This window comes from Acomys russatus, chromosome 26 (assembly GCF_903995435.1).
Source record: "Acomys russatus chromosome 26, mAcoRus1.1, whole genome shotgun sequence".
Taxonomy (NCBI): domain Eukaryota; kingdom Metazoa; phylum Chordata; class Mammalia; order Rodentia; family Muridae; genus Acomys; species Acomys russatus.
In genome coordinates this window covers 29,112,796-29,134,808 of record NC_067162.1, presented here as the reverse complement: position 1 = coordinate 29,134,808, position 22,013 = coordinate 29,112,796, and the positions used below count along the sequence as shown (strand labels likewise).

Sequence of the window (22,013 nt, the reverse complement as noted above, 5' to 3'; positions counted from 1 at the left end):
ACATTGCTGTTTATTCAGCCTAATCTGGGAAGGAGAAAAGCTGTTCTGTAGATCCCTCCAACATGAGGCGTAGGCAGGGATGTTTCTCTTCCCCTAGCACTTTCCAGAGCTATAGAAACAGGCTGTGTTTCTTAAAGAGTCTCATCCCTGGGGTGCATTTTAAAGGCTATACAGTACAGCAGACAGACATTTTTGCCTAGAAAGCAGACCGCCACAAAGGTGGGCAGACTTACTTGTAAACAAGGTTCCCTCCCCCAGGCAGAGCCTGTGCCACCAGGGTGCTTGCAGGATGCTACAGAACCTGTGGGTGGGGCCCCCTTTCTCAGCTCTGCATCAGAGTAAATGCTATTTCTATAGAAAATAAGACTCAAGATAGCCATCCATGCCACCCCTCTGCTTAAGAAAGGGATTGCTGAGTTTTCTTAGCCCTTCATTGGAGAAATTGAAATGTGGGGGGGGGGCGTCAATGGGGGTCGGTCTGCTGCTTTGGGATGAGTGACAAAAGGTAGCAAGTGGGGTGAGGCAGTGCTGGCAGGACACTCCTCAGAGATGCTTAGCTTTGGCAAGCTGGGTCTTCACAGATCACCTCTGTGACCTTATGTAGTCTCTGATGGAGATGGCTGGAGCGCTCAGGCTAACATTGGAGTCCTCTCTAACCCCTTCTCCACACATTTCCATGACAGATGTTGGCAGCAGACACTGGTCTTCTCATAGTGGCATGGTGATTTTTTTTTGTGTATGTGTGTGTGTTGGGGTGGGGGTGGGTGGGTCCATACTCCTTTTATTTTTGTCTCTACTTATGTCCCAGAGAGGCAAAGCCAGAATTCATCAGCTCACTCCCAAGCTGTGAGTTGCCACCCTGGATGCCAGCGCTGGCTCTTGGGTTGGCTTGAGAGCTCGTGGGCTCAGCTGCCAGGGCTGGTTGGGCACTTATTGAGTGGTGGGCCTTTCTGTGCCTCTGAGCGGTGTCTAGGCAACACTGTGGTGAGGCCGCCTGCATCTTGTTTTCCTTCAACTTTCAATCCTGGCATGGATATAGGAAAAACTGCTCCTCCATGACACAGGCCCAAGGGCCTGTCCTCTTCCAGTAACTTAGGGTGGGTGTCTGAGCTAACCCCACTAGCACCGCCAAACTGGGGACACTGAGACAGGGAGAGCGTCAATGAGCTGTGAGGACATCCAGGTCATGCCTAAGCCACCAGAACTGTTGCTATCCACCCTGTAGGTGGAAGGATGGTGACACTGTGGCTCTTTTGCCCTGGAGTTGAGAGAGAGGCACGGTGCACATTGGACCTTGTTGGGACCTGTCTCAGCTCCCAGTGGGACAAGCCCTGGGGCAGGGGTTGTGGCAGGAAGCTGACCAAGCAGTTTCTGCAGGAGAATCTGATTGTGGCCACAGCCCAGAGGACACTGGGACGAGGGAAGAAAGTAAGAGCTTCTTGTCTCACCTCAGCCTAGCACTGTTCAGAGTGGCACCAGGCAGGGGAGGAAGAGACACCAGGTGGGGGCACTTCATCTAAAGAAAACCTTCCCAGGTGAGTGTGTGTGGTAGTGGGACCTGTGTATATGCAGGTGTCTACATATGTGTGGGGTGTGTCAGTGTATGCACTTGGGGAATGTCAGTATGTGTTTATAGTTACATATATAGGCATGTGCATGAGTTGTGTGTGCACCTGTGCGCCTGGAGAAGATAGGGTAGCCCAGAAAGACCAGGTCGCTCACACAATCCTCTCAGGGCTGGTGGTTGGAACCCGGGTTGGGGTGCGTGAGCCCTGGGAGTTACTTGGTCGTGGTTCTGGTCCTGGCAATGGCAGCAGGTCAGACGGGGAGCCTGTTCCACACACAGCTTCATAAGGTGGCAGCGTGTCCATGGAGACAGTGTGGAGGCCACTCTGGCCCTGGGTCCTCTGCTCCTGCTGCTGATGTTGGCTGTGACCACTGCCTGAGTCAAGGGCGCCATTCAGGATGGGACAGGAGTCAGTCAGCGAGTAGGGTGGTGGTGCATCCGTGGGGACATACAGCTGGGTGGCCCCTGGTCCCACACACTCGTCATAGCTGTGAGGAAAGAGTTTTTACACAGGGGATTATGGATCCCACAATCTTAGGGCAGGTAGAAGAGTCTATATTCTGTGTATTGTAGAAGGCAGCTGGCCTCACGCATGCTGGCTTCAGTGAGACCATGCTAGTCCCCAAGGAGGGCCATCTGACACCCTCAAGCCATGGATCTTGGGTCAGATACATGTAGCAAGTCCCTATAACCCTCTCTCTGGAGGATTTAGATTCTCTGGAGCAAGAGCAGCGACTGTCTAGGGAAAAGTCCCAGGTTGGGCACCATGAAGGGAAGGGGTCATGTAGGATCCCTGAAACCTTAGCTGCAGGACTGGGGGCACCTGCTGCTTCTCCCAGAGCCTCTGGTAGGAAGGAAAAATGACATATTTTCTAGGACCAGAGTCTACAGTAGGGAAGTGACAGGGCTCTGACCTGCTCTAAGTGGTGGTAGCTGGGAGAACTCAAATGCCCACAAAGGCACCGTCACTTCACAGGGTCCAATGCCCCGAGTGAAGGCTGGCCATAGGATGGGCTTTGGAATCTGGGGATGTCTCACCCCGAGAACAGAGGAGCAGTGATCTTAAATCATCTTCCTCAGCCTCTACAATCTACTCCTTGGATGGGTCATTCAATTTACTGAATTTTTCTTGGTGGGAAGAAGGCACTGTGGGTAGTTGGGGGCCATGGTTGAGAATGGGACCAGGACTCCATAGTTCCCAAGGGTGTTCCCTGAGAACATGCCCACCTCCCTGTCCCCTGTCCCCCAGGAAGCTCTGCTGCTTTAACCTGTATGGGAAGGAATTGGGCCCCATGGGGGTGCCCCTCTGTCCTTGTGGTTCATCTAAAGGGCAGGGCCCACAGGGGCTACTTGGATTGGCGTAGAGTCTGGGAGGTGGTGGGGCTCTCTGTGAGTCAGGGCTATTGAGGTTTACATCAGTCAAGGATGGGTTGATGAGAGCCCATCCTGCCTGGGCTCACTGAGATGGGGACCTGGATGGGCCTAAGGCAAAAAGAGTGTGCAGAAGGCAGAGACAGGACTGGAAAAGCTAATAGCAGGAATGTGAGAAGGTGGGGACAGGACTTAAGGCTGTGCAGAAGCCTGGGACAGGAAAGGCAGGCTGACTGCACAGCACACAGTTGAGACCCAACCGATGATATAGGCTAGCCAAGCCTGAGGACTCTGTGGCTACCCCCCCCCCCCCAATGTGTGAGAAATGCTGACCTTGGGGTGAGCATGAGTTCCTGGCATCACATATAGGAGCTCAATGGAGTTTTCTCCCTAAATGGATACTGGTTCCATGGTCATGATCCTGGACATCCCACCACTCCTGTCCCTAGGGAGTCCCTGTCGGAACTGACTGAAGCTTAGGAAAACTGTCCTGAGACTACCCCCAAAACTATAAGGCTCTCCCCATCACCCATCAGCCTGAAGCAGCCCCGCTGGTCTCTGTAGTCCATCCTAGTGACACCTCCCAAGTCATGTCCACCCTCAAGGGGACTTGCTTGGTTGGAGGGAAGCAGTTCTTCCCGTGGGTGGGAGATCTTTTTATCCAGGGATTCCCCTGCTCTCCCCACCACAGGGCGACCTTACCCTGGTGGAGAATCTGGGTACAGCTCCCTGAGCACTGTGACATCCACATCCCCATCAGAGCTGATGTCCAAGGGTGGGGGCCAGTCCTCAGCAGGGCTACAGGCGGAGGGCATCCTGTGGCTGGAGTGGCTATGCGTGTGTCCTCCTGACTCTGCAGAGAACAGAATTGCAGGCGGTGCTAAGGATTTCCCACACAGTTCTGGTCTATCCAAGGCTCACAAGTCCCCACATGACCATCTTCCTTACTACACACAGCTGCCTGTATCCCAGACAACACCGCCAGAACATGAGCACTGTGCAGTTCTGGGAGTAGGGTCCCAGGTAGGAGACAAGGCTTGTCTTATCACAAGGAGCCTCCGGGATGGATGACAGCTTAGCCTAGGGCAGCTTTGGCACTGGGTGGTACTGCTAAGCTTTGGCATGTTAGTACGGAACTATTCGAGAAGAGACAGGTGTGTTCAGCACACACGTGACTCCAGAGACTGCTTCTCACTCCCCATACAAACTCTTCCTTAGTCTTGACCCAACAGTAATGGAAGAATCTAGATCAGGAACTGTATTCACAGGTCCAATTCTGGAGTTATTCATGGGAATCAAAAAACTCTCAGAGGCAAATATTGCCATTCATTAGTGGTGGCTCTGCCTGTCTGGTGGGTCATGGCCTTTATTTTATCCTTCCATATTGCCTGTCTTTTTAAGGTTTTATATAATGAATATTATTACTTTCCTACTAGCAAAAATAAGACCAATAACAGGCTGTGAGACAGAAGCTGAGATGAGATTTATTCCCTTTCAGGAGAGCATGGAAGGATGTGGAAAAGGAAGGCTAGGAAAGATGAGACAAAACAACAGAACAGGCCAGGCCCCTGGGCACTGGAGCTGGGGTCCTATACTGCCAGCATCTCTGGACTCACACAGACTGGGACCCACTTGCAGAGCGAGCTGGAGGTTGTTGCTTTACTTGTGTCCCCATTCCTGGCTTGGGAACTATAGTGCTCCTCTCAGTTCTAAGCCTTGCCTCGAAGACCCCTGAAGGTCGCTCCTTCCGTCGCCTCTGAGAAACCTTCTCTGGGCTGGGTGCAGGTGGGGCAAATCACATACTGGCCCTGCTCTCACAGATGTCACCCCTGTGACTGAGGGCAGTAGGAGCCTGGGAGCAAGAAAGAACCAGCAGGGCTGGGTCACCTGAAGCCAGCACAGAGGACTGTGGGAAAGAGGACCTGCTGATCCCTGGAATTTCGTTTGCATGTTGGGGTTAGGGGTTAGGGGTTAGGGGTTAGGGGTCAGGGGTCAGGGGTCAGGGGTCAGGGGTTAGGGGTCAGGCTCATTGTACAGCATCCTCCTACTGCCTTGGATTGGAAAGGCCCTTCAGGTACCCCCAAAACCTTCAGCTACAGTGAGAGTCCTCCCAGCATCCTGCACTTGATGGGGAAGTCTGTTCCCCCTATGAAGGCAGGTGGTCTGTAGTCTGGGTAGTGGCCCTGGCTGCCCCTCTGCAGACTCCTGTGGGCCTTCTTGTTCCTGCCATTGAACACCGACTCAGAATTGAGCTATTCTGCTTCATTTAGACCATGGTGGTCCCCGCCAGGAATAAGGTGGTCAGGTGGCCATGTTCTGTAACAGTTTGTGCATTCTGACAAGATGGACACTTCAGGGACTGGTCACCCTGCCCCAAATAGCCACCAATGGATGACAAGAAATCCTGAAATAATGTGTTTTTTTCTTTGTGGGCTCTCAGTGGTATATTTTCACTGCTCGTTCATTCCATCATCCACCCACCCACCCACCCACCCACCCACCCACCCATCCACCCACCCATCCATCCATCCATCCATCCACCCACCCACCCACCCATCCACCCACCCATCCATCCATCCATCCACCCACCCATCCATCCATCCTACTATCCACACTCCCACCTGTGCCCTAAGTTCTCATTTATCTGTCTTTCCATCCTTTACTGACCCAGATCATCATGCTCTCTTAAGCATGCCACTCAATCCACCTGCGAATCCATCCTCCTACCCCCTACTCATCTATTTCTTAATTTGTCTGTCTATCCATCATACCCATTTGTCTGTTCATCCATTCCCTCTGCACATCTATCCACCAACCTATGCATTCAATCCCTTATATACCCATCCCTCTACTGGCTGATACATATTCTACCCATCAATCCCTCTCTATCCATAATTCACCCATCCATCCATCTCTCTATCCATTCATTTCTCCTCTCATCCACACCTGCACGTACCCACCTACCCACCCACCCATTTCTTATCCATCTACATAATTAACCCTTCCATTTATCCATACATCTACCCCTCTACCCATTTATCCATTCACCCAGCCTTCCATCTCTTCACTCATCCATTTTTACTCACTCTCTACTCATCCATCTCTCCATTTATCCATTCACCTATCTCTCTACCCATCCCCAAACCCACCCACCCACCCACCTAACCATCTCTCCATTCATCCTATCATCCACTTACCTACCCACAAATCCATCTGTATTCATCCATCTCTCTATGCATTCATCTCTCCACACATCCATCCATCCATCCAGATGCTAGCTGGGCCAGTGTCAACACTGACCCAACAGTGGCAGGGCTTGAGGAGTATGACAGAGTCTCCAACTGGCCTTCAGCTTCTCCCTAGGGTCCTTCACGTAGTAGACCACCAGCCTTTCATGCTGTGGCGGACATGATAGTGGATACCTGTGAGCTCTTCCTGATGGACCAGGATACTTCCCTGACCCCATAGAAGAAATCCCAGCCCCCCTGGACACCTTCTTAAACCAGCCATAATGGCATGAGTAGCATGACCCAGAGCTCACCGTGGCTCTGCTCGTATTCTCTGTGTCTGTGCCGGCGGTGGCGGTGATGATGGTGGCGGCGATGGCGATGGTGGTGTCGCTGGATCCGGGCCTGTCTGTCCCTTCTGATGCTTCCCACAATGATGGTGATGCAGGAGAGGGTGATGACCACACCTATGACGGCGCTTGCTACCAGCACTGGAGATACCAGCAGGTGGTTGTGCTCAGAGCTCTCGGAGAACGTGGTGGGGTAGAAGTAGCTGGTACGGTTGTATCGTGCTACTGTGGACAGAGAGACGGGACACTGAGATGGTTCCCAGGCCTGCCATGCACCTTCCCCCTTCAACCCTGTTGTCCTGGGAGACATTTATCCCTTAATAAATGGAGGATAGTGAGGGTCAGGCTTTTCATCCTGGTTGGTCCTGCATCTCCACCCAATTGCTCGTAGGGGCTTCTGGTGTTTGTAGGTTACCTTCTTTCATTTCCTCTGGCCCCTCTGCTCCAGGAGCCCATCTAACCCAAAGACAGGAAAACTCAGATAGGGCAATGGGTATGACTAGTTTCAGGAGTCAGCTGACTCAGGGCTTCTCCATCTCTAACTTCCGAGGCTGGGATTGTATGGCTTCCCAGCCTGCTCGGCATTTGTGTGGGTTCTGAAGATCTGAACTCCAGCCCCCAAGCGTGTGCGGCAGGTGCTTTAGCTACCGAGCCATCCTTCCAGCCAACATGCACACTTCTTGACGATCTGACGTGAGGGTGCCAATGTAAATTGATTTCTGGAGTTCTGTGGGGGACAAACACTGGCCAGTGTTCACAGGCCCTTCTGTGTCTAGGCTCAGTGCTAAGATCTCATTTCTTCTTTGAAGCTTTGTTCATTTAAGTCTTCCCATTCAGCATGAGGGCACTGAAGCCTAAAAAGCTGTTGATAACTCACGTGCTGACACGTAACCGAGGCAGGCTCTCTCTGGGCGGTGGTTCCCTCACTAAGTCAGATGGAGATGGATAAGAAGCTCATGACAACAACAGGGGGAAGGGAAAACGGAACTGAGTTATGTAAGAGTGTGAGGTAACTCAATTCTCACTGGTATTAATCTGTATAAATATGAGATGGCTTTGGTAAAGTGTATGTGGTAAGCCCTAGAATGAAGATGGTGGAAAGTAGTTTAAGGAGATGCAAATATTATACTGCAAAGTATTTGGTTATAGCAAAAAAGGAGAAAAGACATGAGACACACAGACAAAAGCAAAATGGCAAACATAAACACAGCTGTGCCAACTGTCATGCTGAATGTGATCTGATTAACCAACCTGACCAGGAGGCAGAGACTGTCAGTCTGGGAAAAACCATAACTATGTCTGTAGGCATCTCCCTTGGGAGCCAGAATTAGCAAAAGAATGGAAAAGTATATACCATAAAAACGTACTTATAAAATGGCTACAATTATTAGGAAAAGAAGAACAAAAACAAAGTCATTAGAAATTTTTTAAAAACTTATAATAAAAGGGTTAATCCATCAGGAAGCCACAAAAGCTAGAAATGCAAAGTCCCAAAATACATTAAGCAAAGGCTAAAACACTGAGAGGAAACAGACACAATACGACATCAGCTGGAACTTCAGTACTCCATTTTAAATAAAATTAGAGAAAAGCCAGGTGTGGTGGCACATACTTGCAATCCCAGCCCAGGAGAATCATAAGTTCCAAGGCCAGCCTGGTCTATGTCATGAGACCAACTCACTAACTTAACCAATGAGTCAGCCAAACAGCAAGTAAGCAGAAGATAAAAAGAAAACATAAGGCTTGAACAAGATCATAAACAAGTTAGGCCTAACATACACCCATGGCACTCCACCTAAGAGAATGCGCATTCTTATTTACCACAATGGAATGAATGCTTTCTAGAAGGGGCCCTATGCTAGGATGTAAGATGAGCCCCAATTCATTTAAAATGATCAAAATTGTGCAAACTATGTTCTTTGATTACAAGGAAGTTTAGAAGTGAATAACACCAATACCAATAAATAACAAATCAGAGAGAAAAGCATAGGGGAAATTGACGCACATGCTGAGATGAGTTAAGGTGAAACCCAGCATGTCAAACCCTGTGAGACGACGCCACTGCAGTGGTTAAAGGAAGCTTACAGCTTTAAGGGCCTATATCCTTTAAAAAGGGATCTCAAGTCAACAAATAGCTTCTACTTTAGAATATAGAAAGAGAAGAGCAAACTGAAGTCTGTGTAAGAAGAAGGAAGGAAAAAAAAAGATTACAATAGAAATTCGTGAAACAGAAACTCAAAAGGCAAAGATAAAGTCAGAAAGGCCATACTTTAAAAAGATGAACAAAACACATGAGCCATAAGCAAGAATGACCAAGGAAGGGAGGGTGGAAGGAGAAGGTTCAGAATACTAAAATCAGAAATGAAAGAGGAGGGCTTTACTATAGACCCAAAAGAAATACAAAGGAATACAGTGAACAATTAAATGTTGGCAAGTTGGTTATCTTGCATGAAATGTAAAAATTCTTAGACATATACAGAACTGAACAAATAGACTCAGGAGAAATCACAACCTCTAAGCAGATTTGTCACTAGTGAAGAGATTGAATGACTAATAAAAACAATTACACAAGGAAAAATCTAGCATGGGTCTGTTCTGTTGATGAATTGTACTAAATATTTAAAGAATAAATAAGCTTAATAGGTACAGAGTTTCAGTCTTAGAAGATGAAAAAAGTTCTGGAGATGATAGCTACACAAGGTGTGGACAGACATAACGCAATTCATCTGTATAGTTTAAATCATTATTCATATATATGAAATAATGTCAATTTCCACAGTATTCTCAAAAACAATAATATATGTGAGAATGCTTACCAACTCATTATGTAAGGTCATCTTCACCTGGATACCAAAACCAGACAAAGGCATTACAAGAATAAAATACACTCCCATATTTGTAGAGAAAAATCTGCTACAATGCTAGTGAAATGAGCTCAGCAATGCTTGACTTCATGACTTGTGATGTGGTAAACAACTCTTTTGGTTTGAATAGGAATGTCCTCCATAGGCTCATATATGTTAATGCTTGGTCATTTAGGGAGTGGTTCCACTAGGCAGAGATTAGGAAATATGGCCTTGTTGGAGTAGGTGTTTGGGGGAGAAGTGTGTCGCTGGGGGTGAGCTTTGGGGTTTCAAATCTCCAAGTTATGCCCAGTCCCAGTCCCAGTCCCAGTCCCAGTCCCCCCCCCCTCTCTGTTTGTATGTGTGTGTGTGTCACTGGCAGATCTGGAAATAGAGCTCTGAGCTCTCCAGCACCATGTCTGCCTGCATGCCACCACATTTCCTTCCATGATGATAATGGACTAAACCTCTGAAACTGTAAGCCAGTCCCAGTTAAATGTTTTCCTTTATAAGAGTTGCTATGGTCATAAAGAGCCAGGCATGGTGGTGCACGCCTTTAATCCCAGCACTCTAGAGGCAGAGGCAGGCAGATTGCTGTGAGTTCAAGGCCAGCTTGGTCTACAAAGTGAGTCCAGGACAGCCAAGGCTAACACAGAGCAGCCCTGTCTCAGAAAAAAAAAAAAAAAAAAAAAAAAGAGTTGCTATGGTCATGGTGTCTCTTCACAGCAATGGAACATTGATTTAGACAGAGACTCTGTCTCGAAAACAAACAAACGAAGAAAATAAAAACTAAAACAAATGAAAGAAAAGGTGCTGAAATGCTCATCAGAGCCACTGTGACTCACTGGGATGGCTATAGTCACCAATTACTGTGGAGGAATGAGAATCATAGATCACTCATGGGAATGCACATGATGCTACTCTGGTCCTTCCCACGCGATTCAACATAATCTCAGACAATCGAGCCACTATCCTCCTAGGCATGTACCAGGGAAACAAAAACACATCTGTGCAAAACTAATGTTCAAAATAATCTAACAACCCCAAAGTACATGGAACATGGCTTTTTCTTTCCGAGTCTTTATAGAGTTTTCCTTAAAAGCTGGCATCCTCAGAGATCGCTAAATTCGGAGATCCTATGGTATGGTAGGTGTGGAACCCTAGCGAGATGAGGCCTCATGGGAGGCCTGTAGGCCACTGAAGATACATCCTCCACGCGAGATTCTTGTGGATTCTCTCACTTTCTGCACCAACACTCATCCCCCCACCTTTGTAGCTTCACTGTGGTGAGGCGAGCCAGTCAGAGAGTGGCCCTGGCTAAGGCTTCCCTGTGCTATTTGTACTTGAAAACCTCAAAACCGTAAGCTAAAGGAACCTGTTATTATTTATAACATTAGTTGCCCCATAAACATGAACAAGGCAGATTGACTTTACCTGGCCACACAGCACATACAGCATGCGTGTTCTTCAGATGGCACTATAATCTCTGAACATCTCACTTATTCGTTTGCTTATTTACTGTGATACTGTGTCTTTGGGCTCCCTGTCCACATTGCTAGTTTGTTAGCCCCTTTAAGACAGATACCTCATCTGCCTTGCCTGATTCTCATGGAGTCTGCAGCACTTGGTCAAATGCCAGCTACATAATAGATGCTCATTAAATATCTGCAGGATGACGGAATGAACTGCAGCAGACTTGGTTGGCTCTCTGTTTTTCTATTAGGCTAGAATCCAGCCTCTACTTAACAGCTTGCTTTTTAGCCAAAGTGCCAACTTCTCATTTTTACTGTCAGCTACTGTTTTCTATTTTTCCTCAAGATACACAGATGAGTGGTAAGTAATACTCCCTTCTACCTACCCACCCGTATTCCAAAGTAATAATTTTAAATTCTGCTGTCTGACCTCAACTTAGGGCTAATCTATAGCATGCTTTTCTCTTCCTCCTCCTCCTCTTCTTCTTCTCCTCCTTCTTCTTCTCCTCCTTCTCTTCCTCCTCCTCCTTCTTCTCCTTCTCCTTCTCTTTCAAGACAGGGTTTCTCTGTGTAGCCTTGACTGTCCTGGACTCACTTTGTAGACCAGGCTGGCCATGAACTCACAGCAATCCACCTGCCTTTGCCTCCTGGGTGCTAGAATTAAAGGCATATGTGCCACCACTGCCCGGCTTACTATTTCTTATCTAGGCCGGTTACAGGCACTACAAATCGATCATGAGTCTCCTCCACGTTTGACAGCTTTAGCAACATTTCAGAGCTCAGTGCAAGAACTTTGCTCCCAGTGAAGCTCTGGACTGTCCCATTCTGAACAGATGTGGGGAGGCTTGTGGGGACACACTAGCCACACTCTGATCTAAAGCAGATGTACATGATACTAGAAAGCTGTCACTGTCAGAGCTGCAGGTGCCTAGACTGTAAACAGAGGGGTGTGTATGCATATAGGCCCTGTCTGCTTTGCTCAGTGTGCAGAGCCTGCTGCCAACAAGGTGCCAGCCCCGAGGAGCTACCTTGAAGATGTCCCGACCTCCCCCCTGCTGCAGAGGACGATGAGAGCCGAGCCTTGCCTTGTCTGCGGACTCCAAGCTCATTACGAGCTGGGTGCAATATGGCACTTCTCATGCCTGCAGATGAAGCCAGTTGGTGCCAGTGTCTCTTGCATGGCTGGCTGGGAAATTAATCTCCCAGTCACTGTCACCCAGAGAGGAGGCTTGCTTTGAATTATGAGAGCAACTCTTCGCAAATTTCAAACACGGGGCCATTTTATCAAGAAGATAAATTTGACTGCAGAGCGATAATGTGACAGCCCCCTTCAATATTCTGCCTCCCTGTCCCCCTCTCCCCTGCGCCAGCTGTGGTGAGGACAGGGGAAGAAGCAATCTCTGTCTCAGCCCCTGACGTTTTCTGGGCAATGTCTTCAATGGTGGCCAGGATCAAGTTGACACTACCTTACCGTGTACAATTCCTTGATATGTCACCACCCCTGAGAGCCATCAGGAGTGGTGACTGTCTCCAGAGTCCCTACTGTGTGAGAGTACCTACTGTGTGGGTTCTGCCAGATCATCTCACTTAATTCAATGACAGGATCTCCAGCCAAGAGGTAAGGAAACAGCCACAGAGGGGCTAAGGAATTTCTTTAAGGTCACAGAGCGCCACAGAAAGGGGTTTGGGCCAACGGGAAGCCAAAGCCCCCTTGGTTTACATTCAGCTGAAGAGCTCTGGACACAGGGTAGTGTATTCTGGGAGCCCACGGTTGCTTGCGAAAGCAAAATTTCTCCTAAAATGATGCCTGGTGTGTGGGCTGTTTTCTGCGTTGTCAGGCTGAGATCTAGGCTCCCTTAGGCTGAGTTAGCAGAATGCTGCTGGTGAGATACCAACTTCCCAGAAGCGGGAGCTCTTGTGTCTCAGGCAGGTACACATGGAAGAGGAAGCTGCCTGGAGCTGGGCCACTGGGCTGTGGATGTTAAACCTCTGGATTGGCTCCAGAACATCTGGAGGTATTCTGGACTGCAGAGTGGGACTCTTGGGTGACCTGCAGCTGCTGATCGTGCTGCAGCCGGCACAGGATGAGCATCTGCTATGCATCAGGCAGGTGGCATCCTCTCTTCACAAAGGTTTAGCTCATTTAATCTGGGTTGCAACCCGCCAGGGGCAGGTGTTGTCTTTCTACACACCTAAGGTAAAGAAGCAGAGGCACAGGGCTGGTTGAAGGGATGAAGCCAGGCCTTGGGGCGGACTGCTTTTTACAGTTCGGGACCCTGTGATCTGAGAAGCCTTGGGTTGGCGTCTCTGGAGGGTGGGCATGTACTCTTTCTGTCTGTCACTTCCCTTTGCCCAGAGCTAGCTCAGAAAGGAAGCTCACCTGAATGGCTACCTGAATGGCACCAAGAGTGACCAGTGCCTCACTGCTCTGTGTACCTTGGAGGAGGATGAGGGAACTGCTCTCTTTCTCACTCACTCATTGGCTTATCCTCCTGTCCATCACTCATCCAACTCTCCAAGTCTAATGATTAGTTCCACAGATATGCATAAACTAGGCAGAGCATGCACATCTCTGACACAAGAACTTAGGGGCCCTGATGAGGGTCAGTGCATGTGAGAAACCACAGGTGGCAGAGGCTGCAGAGAAGACTGATGGGAGTGACCTTGGAGATGCTGGCAGGGCCAGATCACAGAGGGCTCTTCAGAGTCAAAGCAAGAGGCTATCTGTTGCCCAAGGGCAAACAGTAGCATGGTTAGTGTTTTAAGGGAGCCCGTGGGCTGTAAGGGGAGGCAGATGGGTATGACAGGGTGGAGGCAGGAGACTGTTGTCTGCATCTGATACTGGGGTGGGGCAGTACCCACATAAGCATGGAGCTGGGGATACAGGTTGCTAAGCAGTTTCCCACACCATGCAGGATAGAGCAGACCTTGGCTTAGGCAGATGCACATGAGGCTACAGCCTAATGCCACAGAGAATGTCTTGGCTCCATCAACCTGTCCTCAGAGCAAGCTGTGGAGACATCCTAGTATTGTCCTGTTCTGCAGATGGGGTTCTGAGGCCCCACAGAGCTGGAGTGGTGCCTGGATCCATGGGTCACAAGTATGCCAAGCAGAAGTCAAGCCCTCCTGCTTCTGGGTTGATGGTCCATGAGTGGGCTGGGTGGGACTCAGACTAACTCAGAAGGTTTTAACTGATCTGTGTGGATGCCATTGTCACCCTATTTACAGATGAAGACACTTCATCCCAGGAGCTGAAGTACCATGCTTATGCTCATATACCTAGGGCATGCAGGCCTGGGATCTAAACCAAGGCTTGTCTAGAAGTTCATGAAGCCGTGACGTATACAACAGGCACTGTGCTCTCTGCGTGGCTTCTCCCTCAGAAGGTTACGTGCTGGAATCTGGGCCCCAAAATAACAGGGAGTGAGACATAGTGACCTTTAAGAGGTGGGACTCAACAGAAGGGAGACACATCATGGGATAACACCCTTGAGAGGGATCAGTGTTGGTCTTGGAGCAAGTTAGGTCTTACAGGAGTGGTGAAAGAATTAACGTGGCTCCCGTCAAGTCTCCTCCTCTCCCTCTTTCCCTCCTCAAGGCTCTTTGTAGAAGCCAATACAGGTGGCACACTCCACCTCATGAATCAAAATAATAAAGTAGCCAACCTCAGGTATTTTTAAAGCAACAAATAGACTAAGACATCAGGAAAAGAGAGTACAGGGGCTGGGTAAGGGCGCAGTGTCTGTTCTATCCTGGCTCTAACACTCACTCACTGTGTGACTTTGGATATACTCTTCTGGGGACCTGTTGTTTGCCATGAATTGTTCTCTCTGCAGGGTAAGTGAATAGGGTTAAGAGGACAGAGCTGGGGTGACAACCATGAAGGGACATAACAAGACTCAATCTCCTGGTTAGGCAGCTGAGGGCGAGGTTGGCTCTAGTCTGGAGAACTCAGGCAGGGCAGGGACATGGTAGCAGGCCATTGCTGCTAAATCCTTGCTGGGTACAGCACCTGGGCAGCCCAAGGGTCTCAGTAAGTACAGGGAATCCTCCTTACAGCCCCAGGCTAGCTGAGCCTCAGGGAGGAGGGGGAGGCAAAGTGACACCATGGTGCTGAGTCAACACTTTTCAACTCTCCTCCAGTCCATTCTCCCAGAGATGCTGGTGAGAGAAGGGCAGGAAGCAAGGACATAAATCTGACTGATGGCTCCTGTCGTAAAAATTCCTAAGGCATTTGTCACAAGTGCAGTTTCCTGGGAGGTCTGGACTCAACAGGGCATTCCTTCACAGCAGAGGCAGACAGGGTAGCCATGTAGTCAGTGGAAGGGATGGAGAAAACATGGTATAGGCACTATCTTCCTCTCCTCCCCCCTGAGAAGGAAACGTGGTATAGGCACTATCTTCCTCTCCTCCCCCCTGAGAAGGAAACGTGGTATAGGCACTATCTTCTTCTCCTCCCCACTGACAGGTCCCAGCTTCCCAAGGGGACCTGGAGAGAGTGCAGAGGACAGAGCGTGTTGACTTGGCCTCCTTTGCATCTCCCTCCCCTGCTGTCTTGAATGACACCTCAGCTCACTTGCTGATACCCACCCAGGGAACAGATGTCTCAAGAGATGGACATGATGTCAGAGGGTGTGGCAGGTCAGAGATGTCTTAGAGAGGACACAAAGGGTGACAGGCAGAACAAGACGAGAGGTGGGAGGACCATGGACAAAACCACAGAGGAGTTAAGTTCTAGAAGAGCTCAGAGAAGAGGACGCACTCCAGGTGGGAGTGTTGTCTCAGACCACAGGGGTGAGGTGAGGTAAGGCTACTTGCTGTTCAGGAAGTACCTCTCTATGAATTTAACATCAAGGTCTGTCTGCGATGTCAGGAGTCAGGGGCAGATTAGGGAAGAAAGGAGTGAAGTATAAAGTTGTCTACTTATTCACCAATTCTCTATTACTTGGTACAACTAACAAATTATCCACTCTCTCAGGCATTATCCATAGAGGTATCCTCTTAGCATCTACTTAGCAACTCACTCATCTGTCCATCCATTTACCCACCATCCATCCATAAACACATTCACCCACATAGCCACCATTCACTTGTCTGTTCATCTATTGAGCCATTCACTCATCAAACATTCATCTATCTTGCATATCCATGCATATATGTATGTATCAATTCATCCACCCATCTTATTATCCATTCATTCATCTATCCACCATCCATTTATCTACCCATCCATTTACCTACTCATCTACCCAGATTTATCCATCCATCCACCCACCCATTATCCATTCATTCATGCATTCCCTCACAGTACTTACCAAGTGCTTATCCTGTACACATTCTAGGCTTGCAACATAACTGTGAATCAGACGGAAATGAATCTCTCAAACTGGACAGGAAGAGATCCCCCCCCAGCAGATGTCCTGGCATGAAGATGGGGAGACTGAGTGTGTTATGGGGCTTCCTGGTCCCACTTCAACAGAACAACTCCGTTCCCATCTGGTCTACAAGTCGGAGTTAACAGAGGAGCACACCATTGCCAACTAGAACCTTTTCAACCACCATGTTCAAATATAACTGGGGAAATATACATGACCACCCACAAGCCACTAATGATTCTCTAAACATGAACTCAGAGTTATTTATCCTATTTAGGTGCATCCTGCCTCTCAAATAAACACACTAAAGTGAGCGCAGATGTACCCCCCCCCCCCCCCCCCAGATACCTCAATCCCATATCTTTGCCATTTGGCCATTATTCACCAATATTTTATTTCTGGCTTGCAGAAATATTTATTCACTGACTGGAAGTCCACTGAAGCAGTTTCACAAGCTGATTTCCCCATTTCTGGGGTACCTGCTGTTGCAGGCCAGAGCTGTCATGGAAAGATACGCGTGTCTAGGACCGACACAGCAGCTTCAGTTCGTTGTTAGACTCACCTCTGGCCTCAAGTGTTTCCTGCTGTCTTCTCTTTCATCTCTATCTAGAGTTGGCTCCATGTTTCCTCTCTTTTTTTCCACAGTGCTGAGGACTGAACCCATTGCCTTGTGCATCCCGGACAAGCACCCCACCACTGAGCTCTATCTCCAGCCCTGAGAAGCTGGGTTCCTATAAGAGTCACTGCTTATGCTGGTTAAGTGGGAGGTGTGGCACTGGGTTCAGAAGCATCTATGGGGGTGGGGTGAGGGGACTGGCTGGCCCCACCCATCAGCCAGGAGATTAGCTCCAACCTGCCAATTTGCATCATGAGATTTACAATCAGGATATGAAAAAGGACCATTCCATAGTGTCAGTGTACCACAGTTTCTTTATATATCTTCTACTGAGGGACACTTAGGCTGTGTTGTGTTGAGAGTGGGGTCTGACTTTCATGCGAACTCTGGCGCCCCATTTTTGACTATGTCCCCTTGATGGGGAGGCCTGGTGGCACTCAGAGGAAGGATAGCAGGTTACCAAGAAGAGACCTGATACCCTATGAGCATATACAGGGGGAGGAGTTTTCCCTCAGTCACAGACATAGGGGAGGGGAGTAGGAGGAAAGCTGGAGGGAGGAATGGGAGGATACAAGGGATGGGCTAACAATTTAGATGTAATATGAATAAATTAATAAAATATTTTAAAAAAAGAAAAAGGACCATTCACTTCAACAGGGGATTTTCAGGAGCTCATGAATATCTAATCCACAAACTGTGGCATTCACAAATGCTGCAGGTGACCACCAGCTGTCCTGTGTAGGGAGAGAGATTACTAGTGGAAACCATGTTAGCCTCAGACCTCTGTACTGCAATGTCTTGGTCCCTGGAACAGCCTAGAACTGTGGTGGCTGAGGGCTTCTTAAGTACCACAGCCTTGTCAAAGTTTCTCTGTGGCCTTCTGCCTCAGAGACCAGACTGAGGTGACTGATGTAGGAAGCAGCTTTGTCCATCAGTCCTGTCAGTATCTGACCGTGGGAAACTAAGGGAGGAAAGGGTTTATTTCATCTTATCCTTCCAGGTCATGGTCCATTATTCCTGAGGAGCTTGAAGCAGAAACCACAGGGGAGCACTGCTTGCTGGCTCACTTGCAGGCTTATGCTTAGCCAGGACTACCTGCCTAGGGAATGGTGCCGCCTATCGTGGGCTGGGCCCTCCTACACCAATTAATAAGTAAGACAATCGCCCCCCCCTCCAGACATGTCCACAGGCCTGGCTGACCTAGACAACCTCACATGGTGACTTCAGGCTCTGTGATATTGATAATTAAAGCTAACTGGGACAGAAACTCAATGTAAAACATATTCAGGATTTGAAGATCTTTGTTTTCCCCCAAAGAGCTGATGCACAGGGAAAAAAAAAAAAAAAAAAAAAAAAATCTGACTCACAGATTTTTGGCACATACCAACGATCCTAACATTCAGGAGGCAGAAACAGGAGAGAACCGGTTCAAGATCACTCTCTGCTACCTAGTGAGTTCAAGGCCAGCCTGGGCTATGTGAGACCTTGTCACAAACAAAGAGAACAAAACGCAACAGAACAGAAGAACACAGGAACTGCAGAGCTGACTCCTGTTGCCCTTTTTGTTTTGGCCCCCAGGACACTCAGAGATACTCCTGCAACTGCCTTCAACGTGAACAAAAGCTGATCTTTCCTCATCTTTCTTGTGTTAATTAGCATTATGTAAGAAATAAAATCCTGATTATTTCTGTGAGTCAGATTAAGGGTCTGTGCGGCTCACCACTACATTATTTGCTATTGCAGAGGGAATAATCATCTTGGTGTGGTGGTTGCCTATGCCCACTGCCACTTAAACACTTAAAAGGTCTAAAAAGCTTTAGGGAGAGGACGTCCTGCAGGGTAACACAGTGACTAAAACCCTTGGTTGGTGACACTGGCTATCTACGTACTTTAATGTCCTCATCACTCAAATAAGGTAAGTATATTTGAAGGCGTTTCTATGAATGGCACAAGACCATGTAGGGAGATTATATGACCACTCCATGCGTGCAAACACAAAGCTGGGCAGGACTGTCAGAATACCATTTCACTTCCACTTGACTGAACAACAGTGAGAATCTGTGGGGCTCTTCCCTGGGATCACTTCTCACAGCTCCCCACGGCTCCCCACGGACTCTGCCAGTCTACATGGGGCAGGTTGAGGAAGCCAGCAGCTCGAGCTTCTGTGGGTAAGAGGCAGTATAGCTTACTTAGGATGCTATTATTTAAGCAGCAGTGGGGAATAAACAGGGCTAGCTGCCACACTAGCCTCCAGATGAGGCTCTGAGTGTAGCAAGGAACAGCTCAGTGGGTGGGCTAGCTGGCACCTGATTGGGCGTGGGGTGGGGTGGGAGGTGAGCTTCAGTGGCCTGAGAGGCTTTCCAAATCTCCTGGGGTTGACCACCGTCTGGTATCCAGTGGAGCAGAGAGCCCAGATCTCTTAGGCCAGTGGTTCTCAACTTTCCTAATGCTGCACCCCTTTAATACAGTTCCTCATGCTGTGATGACTCCCAACCATAAAAGTATTTTCATTACTACTTCAAAACTATAAATTTGCTACTGTAATTAATCATAATACAAACATCAGTGTTTTCCAATACTCTTAGACAACCACAGTGAAAGGGTTGTTTGCCCCTCACCCCTAAAGGGGTCTCAACCCATAGGCTGAGAACCTCTGTCTTAGGGTAATGCAGCCTTTATTTATGTGCAAAGAGATGTGATCTTAATGAGAACTGAAAAAGAGAGCCATTTGGAAAACAACCTGGGGAGTCACTATTTCCCTGGGCCTTACACTACAAATTCATCAGCAGAGAGGGCCAGCAAGCCGTATTGTCTCGAAACGTTTGACTACACCTCTGACGGCTCTTTGGGTGAACACTGAGCCACGCAAACACCAGTCACTCAGAAGGAAGGAAATCTTAAGACTAGAACCAAGAAAGAAAAATCCAAGTAGAAACATGAGCAAGTGGATGTTGCGGTAGAAACCAACTTTTTGCAGCCTTAGTTCAAACCATGTCCTAAACGATTGGACCAATAACAGTTCCTATGGTGTAAAAAGGAACAATCTGTAGCTACTACATTATCTAAAATGTTCAATGGTCATAAAAAACACACAAAAGGAAACGGGAAAATACGACTTATAGTCAGAATATACAAAATAAAAGCTAAACAAAAGCCAGCCAATAAAATCTGTCCGTGTCTTCAGATTATCAGGCTAGGAGAGAACAAAAACTTTAAAGCAATTATAAATACGTGTAAGTCAACAAGGAAGCTATGTTTAAAGAGTTTAAGGAAAGTATGATTACAGTGCTCCAGGGAAGAGAGACTCTTGGTAAACCACAACAGAGAACCAGATGAAGCCAGGCAGAGCATCACACACCTGCAGTCCCAGCGCCTGGGAATGAATGCTAGGAGGACCAGGACTCCAACGCCGTCCTCTGTGTTCTAGCTTCCCTTCTATTGCTGTCACAAAACACTGATCAAAAGCAACTTAGGGAGGAAGTGGTTTACTTCGGGTTAAAGGTTACAGTCTGACACTGAGGGAGGTCAGGCTAGGAACTCAAGGGAGAACTTGTAGCAGAAACCAGAGGAATGAATGTTCCTTGCTTACTCATAAGCTCTGGCCAGGATTGCTGGCCAAGGGGATGGTGTTGCCCACAGTGAGCTGGGTCTGTCTACATCAATTAACAATACACGCGCTCCCTCCCCCCTCCCAAATAAATCCATAAGCCAATCTGATCTCAGAATTTTCCTCCATTAGAACTCCCTTTTCAGATGACTTTAGGTTGGGTCAAGTTGATAGGTAAAGCTAACTAGGACACTCAGCTGTACGGTGAGTTCGAAGCCAGCCAGAGCCAAGTGAAGATAATGGTCAGAAACCATAAGAGGAACTCATCAGCAGATGAGTGCCAGAGAATTGGTGAAAACAACAGAACGTCACCCAATGTGAAGACACACACAGACACACACACACACATACACAGACACACACACACACAGACACACACACACACACAGAGACACACACACACAGAGCGCCTCAGGCACTTACATCAAATCTCTCCCAATTAGACAAGCTGCTCTACATGGTGAAGAAACTCAGCAAATCCCAAGCAGAATGAACACAAAGAGAGATCCTCACTTCAACACATCACCAAAGACAGAGAAAACGGGAAAGCACATACAAGGATACCGATATGACACACAGTTAACGTCTAACAAGTAAACATGGAGCACCCCAGGCAGTGGAGTGGCACAGTCAAGCTAACCATTAAACAAGAGCTCCCGTATTCGCAATACTCCCTCAAAATCGAAAACACATGAATGAATTTCCAGGTAAACAAAAGTGAGAGGTTTTGCTCCTGGCAAACTTGTCAGACGAGAGTCACTGAAGCTGAGGAAGAGGTGATAGCGCGTGTTAGCCTGATTTCACAGGCGGAAACGCAAGGTTCCGGCCAGGGTAAGTATAAAGATAATTAGACAAGATTTTTGTAAATATATTCTTTCTCACTTATTCTCTCTAAAATAATTTATTGACATGTACGTGTGTGTGTGTGTGTGTGTGTGTGTGTGTGTGTGATTTTGTATGTGTGTAAGTAAGCAGCTGTGCATAAGGGTGCCCACGGGGGCTAGAAGGTGGCCCTGCATCCACTGGAGCTAGAGTCACAGGTGGTTGGGAGGGCTGGGAACTGAACTGGCCCTTTGCAAGTCCTCTTCATTGCTGAACCATCTCTCCAGTCACCTCATTTCTCCCCGCAGTGACCTTACAAGACACACGGTTCTGCAACACTAACTATAATGTCATTTTGTTACATTCACATCATATATGGATGCACTGAATATGGTAATATAAACACAAAAATTGGGGGGGGGGATGCATTAGATCAAAGTTTCCCTGTTTTACTGGCTTGAGTTACTGCTATTCTGAAATAGATTGTGATACAAGATACATGTATAACTCTCAGAACAATTACTAACAGAATTTTTTAAAATCCCAGAAGAATACAACCAGTAGATTAAACATGTTTACTTGATGACAAAGAGATAAAGGAGGAACACATGGACAAAAGATACATGAGACAAAAGCAAAACGCACGTTAAAATGGCCCTTGTACCAGTCCATTGTTTATATTTCTTATTAATTTGTGTTTGTGAAAATATATGGATAAGCCGGGAGTGGTGGTGCACGCCTTTAATCCCAGCACTTGGGAGGT

General features: G+C 47.9%; 1 protein-coding gene across 3 annotated transcripts in view; it reads right to left on the bottom strand.

The window, feature by feature from the left end:
* Positions 1-1,718: 1,718 nt before the first annotated feature.
* The window catches only part of Bean1 (brain expressed associated with NEDD4 1), a 44,093-nt gene continuing 23,798 nt past the window's right edge, over positions 1,719-22,013 (bottom strand). For 2 of the 3 annotated variants that reach the window (XM_051169135.1, XM_051169137.1), the window contains 3 exons: positions 6,480-6,740; positions 3,641-3,791; positions 1,719-2,055 (listed from right to left, as the gene is read on the bottom strand). In XM_051169135.1, the coding sequence (XP_051025092.1) occupies positions 1,719-2,055; positions 3,641-3,791; positions 6,480-6,740 (749 nt within the window). Of the gene's footprint in view, positions 2,056-3,640; positions 3,792-6,479; positions 6,741-16,145; positions 16,233-22,013 lie in introns of those variants that run through there. The other variant, XM_051169136.1, reaches the window with a different exon arrangement.